Here is a 13,012-nt window from a genome sequence, read left to right as displayed (position 1 = left end):
CGTCTTGTGTGTCGTCCTTGGGGCTCAGTGTAGTAAAGAATTTATCACATACTTAATGACTGCACAGAGACGATTCTGGCGTCTACCTGTCAGGTAAAACTCGTTTGCTGTAGAAATCAGGCAGTCCGTCCTCCAGCATGTTGACTCCTCCATTCTCAGAGCAATGCTGCACACACACACACACACACACACACACACACACACACACACACACACACACAGTATGACAATGATCAGTCTTGCCATGCCGACAAAGGGGATGAAAGGCTGACAAAAGTTATTATCATTTCTAATGGCTGGCTGATAAACCTGAATCTGCTGCCAACAGAAATCTGTTTGTAAAACAGCTCTTCATCATGCTGCCCTAACTCAGTTTGTACTGATTTAGGGGGGAAAAGCTTTACAAAGTCTCGAAACAAACAAGCTGCTAAGTTAGCGGCTGCCCTGTGGCCCAGGGGAGATGGCTGCGCATGATTACCATTTGAATCACAGAGACACGTGCGACAGCTTCCTATTTTAAAGAGAGCTTATTTTTGGAAGGTGCCGCTGGCAATGAAAACAAGATGAATAACAAAAGTTCACATGCAGCAGCCAAGAGATTTAAAAAAGAAAAAAACACCTCAGAAAAGCCATGTTTGGTTTACTTTCTCTCGTTTGCCTCCCTCTGTGCACTTTTGTGGAAACACATGGACTGAAGTTCATGCTGTAGTATCAGATCAAAATAGGCCAGTTAAACACATACAGTGGTGCTACAGGCGCAATAAAAACTCACTTAAAAGTGAAACTGGTCAGTATACATCCTGTGGAAGCAGCTGCTAGTCTGGAGGGGACACTGATCCCTGCCCACTGAAGCTCATAACATGGTCAAATGTCACTGCAAAGTCACAAACTCACGGATTCAGGAGGTAGGTGTCCTGCTCTGTGTCGCCGTGGCGGGCGTGGCCTGGCGTGGGTCACGTGGCGTAAGGGGGATCCATTGGTGGGGAGAGTGGACAGACACTCCCATGATGCCGAGTGGGTAAGAGGGGCAGAGTGAGGTGGAGCTGAAGGTGTCGGAGAGGAACTGGGCTCCTCGCCTAAACCTATGACAGGAAGGGAAATGGATTGTGACAGAACTTCATTTATGCAATACCACTGATAAAATCCTCTTTGATTGGAATTAAATGTATGATTGGACTAAATTTGCAATCAGCTTGTGAATTTCACATTTTTATTGCTTTTGAAGTGAGAAAAAATGCTTCCTGTTAGAAGACAAATCCCACTAGTGGGGAAAAGGCTCACCCATGGTTGGGTTGGTGTCAGAAAACAATGTTATTTTATAATAATGCTTCATTCTATCTACAGAAATATTACTATACTGATTACAGCCCAAATGAAACAACATTATCTCTTATGTCATTCTGCCATGTTGGACATTCATTACTGTAGACGAAAAACTACTTAATTGACTAAAAAAATGAAAGATCAAGTAAAGTGTGCTTGTTAGTCCCCATAGGGAAATAGTTCCTCTGCATTTAACCCATTCACCCAGTGAAGCAGTGGGCAGCCACCAGTGCAGCGCCCGGGGAGCAGTGTGTAGGGACGGTACCTTGCTCAGGGGTACCTCAGGGTAGCCGTTCAGTGGAGTCGAACCCCCGACCTTCCGATCATGGGGCCACCACTCTACCTACTGAGCTATCCCTGCCCCCTAAAGTGACTCTTGCCCTGGTATTGGCTATCTATATAAAACAGTAATGTGCAAAAGTCTCAAGCCATACTTCATGACTCCATATTTTACTGTGAAATGGAAGTTTGTCCACCTTTATTCTTCAACACAGCCTGAACTCTGTCTCTAAACCTCTTTACATGGTCTTCAGGAACAGTTCTCCAGGCTTCTTCAAGGACAGTCAAAGTCTTTCGTTCTGTTCTCTATCAAGATGATCCCACACTGCTTTAACTCATTCACTGCCAGCCATTTTCAAATCAGGTAACTCCCCACTGCCAGGGTTTTTGAGCATTTTTACTCATTTTTGAAGAGCCACAGAAAACTGTGTGTTATGATCATATAAACGCTGAACCTACCAAAATGAAGAACAGACTCTCTTCTTTCATCCAAAAAAAAAAAAGCTTGTTTCTACCATTTTCCATTCTTTAGTAATCAGCTGTAGAAGAGAGGTGGGTTCCACCAAAAATGCCTGTTTTGACCAAAAAAAGGGAGAAAACGAGCTTTTTGTGAAAAATATATTTCAAGCAGAAAAGTGCCTGTGACACCTCTAACATATAAAATAGTTTTTCACTTCTATAAAACAGAAATAACACTGAGAAAGGTTATGTTTTATCAAAACAATTTATTTACAAATATATGAAAAAATAAAATTCACTGACAAGCTGCCCGAGGTTGTATTCTGGCCCCTCCCATTGAAAAACGTAATTGACGTCTATAGACGTCAATGGCAGTGAATGAGTTAATAATGCTTAGGTCTGAGCTCTGGAGGCCAATCCATGACTAATAATGTTCCATTGTGTGTTTTTCTATCCAGGTATTCTTTTACTGCATTGGAGGATGGATGCATGTCAAGTCCTGTATCAGGTCTCCCAACGTCTCTATTTCTTAAAGACATGATTATTAGATACCTTTCATCTGCTGTAAATTGTTTTTTAGGCCTATCACTTTTGTGTTTTTGTCTTTTCCTTGTCAAGGTTCCTCAGGACACACAGTACACCACGCTGAGATTTGACAACTTGTGGTCTAATAGCTCTTTGAGAATCAACTTGTTGGTGCAAACATATTATTTTTTGCATGTCAATCAATATTTTTTTGTAGATCTAACAAAAAAAGGGGAAACAATTAGGCAGTTCTTTGGGGGACTGTAACACAGTGCCATAGACGCAATTAAAACTGGGTTCTTTGCTAAGTCGTCTGTCATGTGTAGACACAACACTGGTTCATCCCTCGAATGAGGTGTCTTCTTTTGCTTGCATGATTGATAGGTCAGTGATAAGTGGCTTCACAATAAATAAATAAATGAAATTAAATCAATTCTCTGAAAATGCTTAGATACAAGGACTGGACTGAAAATGAGTGAATAAAACATGTCCAAAGAAAAACTCTGAAAGGCCTTCTGAAAGCAGAAGGAGAACTAGTACACAAAAGCTTTTACAACAAATTCTGAAACAAAATATAAAGGAATGAGTGGTGACTTCAGACTTTTGCACAGTATTGTATTTCACGATACTTTAGCACGTGACAGCAATAATTTGCGACTACAGACTGAACACTCACTCAGTCTGGTGGAGACGGGTCGAATTCTTCTAGTTCTGGAGCTCCGCTTCTTAATGGCCATGGTGTCCTTTTGTAAGAGATCATTGTACATACACAAATGCCTTCACTACATTTATAACACAATTACAACGCACAAAAAAGTTAAATGGACAAAAGTATCCCATCCTCGCTAAAATAAATGAATGAAATAAAGTAGATCAATGACATACACGTACAGTATTTCACAGAAAATCCAACTGGAGTAAAGCAAAGGCAATGAAAAGATACAGAAACTGTTTACAAAATCTAAGTGTGAAGCTCAGAACAACAGCATGTTGGAGGGTACAGGAAGTGTGGGATTTGTCTTGATTTTGAGAAGAGTCACAATAAAAATACTCGTGTTGAAGGGGAGAAAAGATCTGAAGTTGAAAAAATGTAATTCTTGTTCAACACGATTTGTTTGTAACCAGCTCTGAGCGTCAGTATGGTGGAACGGATCAGAGTTTCAACAGCAAAACTGCACCAGTAAACAGAAGTGAATCAAGCATTGGGACACTGATGTTTTACCTGCTTTCCAATATTTACTAGAGAAAACGTACATTTTTAAGGCTAATATCTCCATGTGCCGTGTGTATCTGGTCAAATCATGTTATCCCATATGAAAGGCTTCCTTCTTCTTAGTTGGGATTTTTTAAATTTCTCATTCTGTGCCCAAAATGTTATAATAAATTTTTAAAATAGCACTTTTTAATGTTTGAACCACCTTTAGTGCTATATATATATATATATATATATATATATATATATATATATATATATATATATATATATATATATATATCTCAAACAACTTTAGATTCAGTAGAAGTTCTTCAATATCCCTGCAATCTGAGCACGCAGAAGGGCCTGGATCACAGAGGGATTCTGGAACAAAGGATGCTCACTTAAAAAGCCAGGTGATGAGGACACTGTACTGAACACAGGTTTCACAGCAATTTTAGTGAGAAGTTTAGTTTCAAATTAGACAGTGACAAACCGAACAGGCAACAAAGCAACAAACTGCAAGGAGAGCATCCATTTGAAAATTTAATGTGGATACAGTGGGTGAAATAATTATTCGATCCCCTGCTGAACACAAAGAAATTAAAAGTCTCAAATTTTTATGGTAGTTTCATGGAGAGAAACAGAATACCAAAAATCCAGACAAAAACAATTTACACTGCATAAAAGTAATGATTTGCATGTCACTGAGTGAACTTTTATTCCCAAGATCCCACCCAGAATTCTGGCTCCCATAGACTGGCTGCGTGCCCATGCAAAACACAGATTACAATTGATTAAATCAATTACAGCCACTCCTGATCTCGACTTGTTATGTGTATAAAGCACACCTGTCCACAGGAACAGTTTCTTCCATTCCAACCCTTCCATCACCAAGACCAAAGAGCTGTCAATGGACATTAAGGACAAGCTTGTAGACCTGCACAAGTCTGCAGTGAGCAACAAGACCATCAACAAGAAGTTTGATTAGAAGGTGACGACTGTTGGTGTGAATATTTGGAAATGTAAGAAATATAAAATGAACCTCATTCTGGAGCTCAACGTAAGATCTTGTCGAATGTATCGGCCCAAAACTACACAGGAGGAGCTTTTTAATGATATGAAGGCAGTTGGGACCACAGTCACCAGGAACACCAGTGGTAACACACTACGCTGTAATGAGTTGAAATCTTGCAGTGCCCACAAGGCCCCCCTGCTCAAGTAGGCGCATGCACAGGCCCATCTTATGTCTCCAACATTTAGATGTTCACTGGCAGAGAAGACTTGGGGGAAAGTGCTGCAGTCAGATGAAACCAAACTCTTTGAAATCAACTCAACCCGCATAGTCAGAGAAATGCAGGGTATGATCTAAAGAACACCGTCACCACAGTCAAGCACGGTGGCGGAAACATGGTTTGGGGCTGTTTATTCGCTAATGGTATAGGACTTTTCACAGCAGTGACGAACAAATGGACAGGACCATGTGCTGTAAAGTATTGGACAAGAACCTCCCTTCCTCAGACAGAACACCGAAGATGGGTTAGTGACGCATCTTCCAGCATGACAATGAACCAAAGCATACCACCAAGCCAACAAAAGAGTGGTTAAAGAAGAAGCTCATTAAGGTCATGGAGTGGCCTGGCCATTCTCAGATCGCATCCCTTTAGAAAAACTGTTGAGGGAGCTGAAGTGTCGAGTTGCCAGGCAGCAGCCAAGAAACCTACAGGATTTAGAGTTTCTGTTAAGAGTAGTGGGATAAAATCCCTCTGAGATATGTGCAAGCCTGGTGACCAACTACAAGAAGCACCTTAACGCTATGTTTGACAACAAGGGTTTCTACCCAAGTACTAAGCCATGTTTTGCGTTCAAATCATTATTTTTCTCAATGACATTAAAAATTTATTTAGAACTTTTTTGTGTTTTAATGAAACTACAAACTACCATTGAGCAAATGTACAAATTCAGCAGAGGATCTAATAAATATTTCTCCCACTTTTTTTCCGGGAGTCATGAAATTATGAGGGTGAATTAAAAAAAAAAAATCACACCTTACATTTATGCAGACTCCCCCAATTTGAGGGAGTCAGAGATGGATGAGAACCTTTCACCAGATTTGGTTGATTTTTATGTGGTATGAACCCAATTTTTGGGGTTGTGGAAAACAGTAGCACATCTGGAAGAATGAATGCTTTATTAATCTTTTAAAATACAGGTCAAAGGTGGACATCTTTCCATTGTTTGCTTTGGCTCTTCTAAACCATCAAATCAAATGTAACTTTTCTTCCTCTGTCTTTTGTCTCTGAAAACTGGTTTTGTTCTTAACACTTATTTTTAGGTGCAGTCAGTTAAGTATTATATCCATGCCTTGAAATTAGACATGCTTCTTTTTAAATGAAGAAGCTCATTCTTGTTAAGTGTGCACATGAGGTCAGCGTGTGTCTCTCACACTTACTATTCCCAGGTTGACACCAAAGTCCTCATCGGGGAATTCCAGAGACTCGACTATTCTGGACTGTCTGACAGTGCGTCTGCCCGTCCCGGCATCGTCCCAACGCTTTGCCTGGGACACCTGCCGCAGCTGATGCAACACACACATCAAAGGCACGTATCATTGCATAGACACAAACGCTCACACTCGCGCAGTGATGACATCTGGAAATATATCCTTAAATGCTATCTGGGAGGAGAGGCATGTCTGCCCTTGTACCTGAGAAGCTCACAAACAAAGTACTTTACCACCGTTCGTAAAGCCCATGAAGAATATGAATTAAATACAATATCTTGATTATCAAAGCAGAGTAAGGCAAGATAGAGGACAAACCGGCATTGCACCAAAAGAGAGAAAGGAGAATGAGATGTAACAGCAGACGTGGTGAACTGAATGCCAAGCAGAGCAGGGGAGGCCGTGTTATTACTAAGAGTCGATTTTTTTCCCTGCTTTTCCGCTGGTTTCATTTTAAACAATTTAATTTTATGGAGAGGAGAGCCCGGAGGGTCTCATCATGTCCTTAACCAGCTTAAATAAAGTTGTTATCTGGCCTCTGAGCTCAATATTCTCTTTAAAGAACAAAGCTCTATACCTATATATCTTCATTGTATATGTTAATGACATGCGAACCAGGGTGTCTTCTTCAGATAACTGCACGCATTAGTATGCTACTGTTCACCTGGAATAACGAAGAAGAATTTATCCAAACTATGCTTGTACAGTTCAGAGTTTTTATTAACATGTCTGAACTAAATGTTTTCAGTTTCAATTTTAACTTCGCTGATATTTCAATATGATCTTGAGAAATTTCCTATCCTGTGCTTGTACACTGGTACGGCTGGAGGTAGGATTATTATTTTATCAACCATGTGTGCGATGTGCAATAAATATACCAGAGTTATAGCAGCACTGAAAGACAACATCCATAACAATATTAATGTTTGAAAGCATCATATGGAATATAATGAATGAATGTCCACAGCGTAGGAGGACTTTCTTAATTCGGTTAGACATCATTATGTATATATGCACATAATGGGTACTTTTCCAGGATGTATTTATTTGTTATTATAAATTTATTTTAAATGGGCTGCTATGGGAACACACGATAGAGAACATTTCACTGTTGTTCACTGGAGGTGCACAGGAGCTTTATAATTGCTTTGCATTGATAAACATATTGCAAAGTGGTGACACAAGTATTGTAGACCCTCTGCTCAATTACTCATAATCTACTGGATGATACTACAAAAGTGCTCTTATGCATAACTTGGTTATAACAAGGGGTTATTCGAGGTACGGTTGCCATCACATCAGCTCAAAGCACTCTGGCCATTTTCCTCTGAACTCTTATCAAACAGGCATTTTTGCCTAGAGAGCTGCTGCTCACTGGGTATTTTCTCTTTTTTGGACTATTCTCCATAAACCCTAGAGATGGTGATGAGGGGGAAAATCCCAGTAGATCCACAGTTTCTAAAACACCAACAAATGGGACAAGTTCAAAGTCCCTCTCTGATTCTGAAGCTTGGTTTGAACTTTAGTGGGTTATCACGACCATATCTAAGTACATAAACGCACTGAACTGCTGCTGACTGGTTGATTAGACATTTGCATTAAGGTGAAGTTAAACAGGTGTAGCTAATAAAGTGTAGAGTGTACACAAGTCATAAAAAATCATTTTGGGGTAACAAATTAGATTCATTTTATCTTTAATTTTTTGATTAAAGAGAAAAAACAAATGGATATTTGGGGATATAATATAAGTGGATGTTATTGCTTAAGGCTTGATGGAGACAAAAAGGCTTAATAGTCCAGCACATGACGTGTCCTGACGGTTATTTTACTTGAATAGAGCCAAGTTGGCAGTTTCGCCCTGTTTTCAATTTTTATGCTAATTCTACAAGATAACCATCTCCTTCCTTCAGTGACATATTTAATAGACTGCATTCCCAACACAGCAAACAATTTTCTTTATGAATATAACTTCAAATAACACAAACCTAAAGTGAAATCTGTAATGTTTTATGCATGTGTGGTAAAAAAAAAAAAAGAAACTGAGGTGAGCTTTTCCTGTTATTTGCACAGTTCAGACAAACGCGGATCATTTTGGTTGTTTTTTTTTCATATAGTCATATTATAAATTTAACTATATCTTAGAACAAAACAGATTCCAGCTTTACATTCAAATAACATTTTTTTCTAGAATCTACAAGAAAGCATGCAGTAAAGTGATATTACCAGTACCAGGGTTTTATGGGTGGTGTAGAGCTCTTGTAGAATCTGATCAACTATGGAGTTGGTCAGATAGGAGACCACAGACAGCTTCACTTCTCTGGGATAGAGAAAGTAATAACAGTTCAATCAGTATCTCGAAGTTCTTTGCCTCTCTAGGACTTTTTAAACCACTCTCTTTCTTACTCCAGAGCTCTGTTGATGTCCTCTGCCGCCCTCTCCATCAGGGCGTTGTGGATGGCGGAGCGAGGGATAGAAACTTGTTCAGAGATGGACGACAAAGGTGGACTCAGTCTCTCAGCTGCTGAGCAGGACATGGGGCACAACTCACGGCAAAGGGACACCATGGAGTCCACAACCACCTAGAGTAGAAGTGTCCCAAGACATGTATCATATGTCGCCTACAGCTGATGGATTAGCTATAAAAACATATTTATATGCCCAAAACTTGTATTAATAATTCATATAATCCATTTGTCTCTTCAAGATGTTATGTTTATCAGACATTTGGGCAAAAACACACCTCAACTATCTAAACCTGCATTTTTGGCTCTTTTGTTGTTTTTTTAAATTGATCTTAACAAATGCAAATTACAAATGCAGCGTCTAGCATAATAACAAAATTAGGCAGCATAAACAGGGATGTAAATTATGCTCAAGTAAGTTGAAATTCAATACAAAGCATGCCATATTCCTCCTCGGGGTGCGTGCTGCTTTTTATCATTTGCCTATGCTGTGGTACTGAATCCCAATGAGACCAAAATGGAACAAAAAAAATGTCCGAGTGTTCCCTCCCTGAGAATTTCTTTTGAAGTCAGCATACCTGCACTGCACACACATTCACACGGCATTAATGGGCAATTTAAATGCAACTAGTACAGCGCTCCACTACTGTTTAAAATACCAATGCATCAGCGAAGGAATGTTTCAGCGATTACAACCAAGGCCACGGTTCAAACCCACCCCCAGCCTACCTGCAGTTCTTTGTCTGCAGCCTTGGCCAGCTCTCCTGCCAGAGTGTCCAGGCGCTGTTTAACAGGTCCATCCACTGACAACACGTGGGCCAGCTCACACAGAGATGGATAAAGCTGATGAACACACAACACACACACGTTCAGTGAAAGTAGCAATAATACAATGAAAAAACATCCACCTACATTAAAAACTGGTTAAAGGAAAAGCAAATACTAAAGAAAAATAACACATGGAATGAAAAGATTTGCTTTGTCACATTGGCTTTTTAATGTTAATGAACATGATGCAAAACAAAGCATTTGTATTGGGAGTTGGCTTAATCCAGAATGAGTTTTGGTTTACTTGCACATTATTTTGATATAAAAGTCAATTCTGCAGCTCAAATAACGGAAGAAACAGTGGCCTCAATTTTTCTACTGATGATTACAACAAAGAAAAATCTGCAATCTTTACTTCAGTTGGTGATATATTTGTGAACTGTCTTGCCGTGAGCTTTTCACAAACTGTTTTATTTGCCTTAGTTTTGAGATGGTTCAGTCACGTCAGATGAAAAAAGCATCCTCTTGCAACAAGGGTAAAAAAATCTCTGGTTGCCCAGTGACTGAACAGAATTTTCTTGCTACTGAATGCACGTAGTTGTGGTGACCGACTTGTTGCTCAGAGACTGAGCGTGCACCTCGTTCTGTGAGTTACCATCGTTTAATGTCAGTTTCTGTGGACGGTAACAGATTTGCCACAAATGGCAACAGATTTAATTCCCAACTTAACCCTTTGATCACAAATTGATAGCAGACTGACTTTATCTTATTGCTGTTCCAGTCTCAACGCAATGAAGTTGTTTTGAAGATGGCAACTGACTATTTCAAAGGCAGTGAGATGGTACGTTCACTGCACACAGTGGCAATAATTTTGTTTGTGCCGCAGTCTCCATCCACTGTTTTCCTTTTTTCTGTGAGTGAAGCATTATCAGGCAACCCTTCACTTCAACTCCTCACTACAGCATCCAGAGAACAGTCTGTTTATTCAGCCTCATCTGTGGTGCTGGTGCCCACCTCTCAATTTTAAATTGCATGTAGACATTGAGGGTCTTGGGAGGGGCCGAGCTGTCACCAGCTGTTATCTTTCAGAGGGTTGTTGGTGCCATGCCCCTCCCCTATTTAAGTGCACTTTAGATCAGCACGCATCAACACTGCAAGCGGAGTGAGGTATGGGGTCTTTTCACATCCCCATTCTCTGTTTGCTGTCAATGGGCCAGGAGGAGGAGCTGGCCGCCTGGTCAGGCTCTGGACTGGTGGGCTTCCCTGCTGCTGCAGGTCAATGCGGTCTGCTTGTCTCCACCGCAGAGTAAAGGGAACCACCTCCTGGGTCTGGGTGTGTTGGTGCCTGGACCTGGGAGTATAGAGGGTGTATGGGGAGTGTGAGAGTGTGTACAGCGTTCATTTCTGTGTCTCCATGTTGGGCGAGTGCGGAGTATTTGTATATGTGTGCATGAGGGTGGGAATGGATGCTTGTGTCTGTGTGTGTCTGTTTGTCTTATGTCTGTGTGTCAGGTCAGGTCTCAGACTCCACCTCTCCCAGAGCATCTCAGGCCAACCCAGTTGTGGCGGCCTATTTTCCCCCATCACATTCCCTGCTGGTGGCTGGTGTCCCCACCCGCCGATGTGTTGGTGGTTCTCTGTGACTGGGGCTGGGTGCTCGGGTGTGTACTGGCTCACTCAGGGCAGCTGCCGGGGGGCCTGGCTTCTCAGGCCACTGCTGGGGGCGGGGGACTCTCTGGTTTTTGGGCCCTTGGGCTTGGTCTGCTCTGGCACAGCTGGCTGCTGGTGGAGCCTTGTCGCTGCAGCCCCCTGTGGTTTCTACACTATGGCTGCTGAGTGACCGCCATCTGAGGCCCTCCTCACCTCTTTTCTAGATGGGTGCCGTCATTGTCCCTGCGGTGGTCCTCCTGGGGCTCTCGTGCTCTGGGGGGGAGCCTCTAGATGTCTGGGGCCCAGGTCTCCTCCACGCCTGCTTCATGTCTTTGGGCGCAGGGCTGTGGCTTCCACACCCACTATTAATTCTGTTCAATTCAATTTTATTTATACAGCGCCAAATCACAACATCAGTCGCCTGAAGGTGCTTTATATTGTAAGGCAGATCCTATAATGACTGCTTTGAGTGCTCAGATAGAGTAGAAAAGCTCTATATAAGAATCAGTTCATTTACCATAATAATTATTATAATATAATAATAATTCTTAGATACTTAAATGGATAAACCTTATGAATGCAAGCGTCTTCTCACACACAAGTGTCCAAACAGGTACTCACAAATGCACGCTGTTGTTTTCGTTTTCCTGTTTTTTTTTCAGCAGATGATCAAGCAGATTCTCAGGGTTTCTTCTCTCTCTCCATCTCTCTCTGTCCCTCTTCTTCTTCTTTTCTCTCCCTCACCTTCTGCTAACTTTCTCCACAACTTCTCTTTCTTTCTTTTTTCTATCCCCTGGTCTACACCGTTCTGATTGTAATGACTTAAGATCAAAAAAATCCTAAAGTATAACTATGAAGTAAACCAGTATAACAAAAGCCATAAAGGTCCACTTTGGAAAATCAATATGTTGGGCATGTTGTTTAGCCTTCAGACAAAAACTGATTCCTACACTGCCGGACAGGACAGACAAAAAAACCCCAAAAGAACTCACTGTGTCTCTTTGCCTCTCTGTAACAAAATCAGGAAATAAACAATAACCAAAACAAAATAATTAAAAATATTGGTTTAAAAAAACAACAACATGAATGATGCATCATCTTTCTAGATGCACGATTTGTGACTCGACAACCATCTTTATCAGCCGTTTGATTAGTCTGAAGCATAAATGACTTTTTAGTTCACGTCACTAGGACATAAAAGCTGCACTTATAAACTTGTCAGTCACATCTGACAGAAAAATAAAACGGGTCTGCTTGCTTTAACCCTCCTGTTATGCTGCAGGTCAGATTGACCCAGAACAGAAGAGATGTCACATGTCATCTGCATCACTACAGAAATCAAAAAAAAATCTAAATTATAAAAGAAAATTGTAAAATAATCAATGCCAGTGTTTCTGACACTTTTGGATGAGTAAATTTGCCCCGGGCCAAATTAACCCAGGAGCATAATTGGTGTTCCTGGAAACCAACATAGCAGGAAGGTTAAGACATAATAAGGTTTTAGAGAAGGATCTCAATATACCTTTCTTTGAGTGCCATCTCTTTCTTCTTATGCCTGCATTCATGCAACCTCTGAGCAGCTCTGGGTGTAGAATTTTAAGTGCATCCCGAACAAACACTATGAAATACAGCTCCATATAAATTGTAAAACTGTTGACAAGTGTTGTGTATAAATAAGCATGAAGAATGTACATTATGCTCGACAGTGTCCAGAACCATTTATTAAATGTTTGCGTACTGCTTTAGAGTAAAAAGCAGGGAGAACGTGCTTATTTACATCTTCTTCCTTCCTGTTAAATTGTATTTGGAATGCAACAATCCATTTATCACTTACAATCCTGTTCACGC

General features: G+C 40.8%; 1 protein-coding gene across 6 annotated transcripts in view; it reads right to left on the bottom strand.

Moving 5' to 3' along the window:
* carmil3 (capping protein regulator and myosin 1 linker 3) overlaps positions 1 to 13,012 on the bottom strand; it is a 105,943-nt gene that overhangs the window by 12,917 nt on the left and 80,014 nt on the right. For 4 of the 6 annotated variants that reach the window (XM_085438063.1, XM_085438059.1, XM_085438058.1 and 1 more), the window contains exons 26-32: positions 9,476 to 9,589; positions 8,688 to 8,863; positions 8,508 to 8,601; positions 6,234 to 6,359; positions 3,263 to 3,329; positions 895 to 1,082; positions 87 to 166 (exon numbers count right to left, since the gene is read on the bottom strand). In XM_085438063.1, the coding sequence (XP_085294189.1) occupies positions 87 to 166; positions 895 to 1,082; positions 3,263 to 3,329; positions 6,234 to 6,359; positions 8,508 to 8,601; positions 8,688 to 8,863; positions 9,476 to 9,589 (845 nt within the window). The remainder of the gene's footprint in view (positions 1 to 86; positions 167 to 894; positions 1,083 to 3,262; positions 3,330 to 6,233; positions 6,360 to 8,507; positions 8,602 to 8,687; positions 8,864 to 9,475; positions 9,590 to 13,012) is intronic. The other 2 variants (XM_085438060.1, XM_085438061.1) reach the window with 1 other exon arrangement.

The sequence above is a fragment of the Copadichromis virginalis genome, linkage group LG18 (genome assembly GCF_057382275.1).
Source record: "Copadichromis virginalis isolate Kocher_CV1m ecotype Utaka linkage group LG18, C_Virginalis_male_GT1.1, whole genome shotgun sequence".
Lineage (NCBI taxonomy): Eukaryota > Metazoa > Chordata > Actinopteri > Cichliformes > Cichlidae > Copadichromis > Copadichromis virginalis.
The sequence above is the reverse complement of the archived record's forward strand: the minus strand, read 5'-3'. Positions and strand labels throughout refer to the sequence as shown.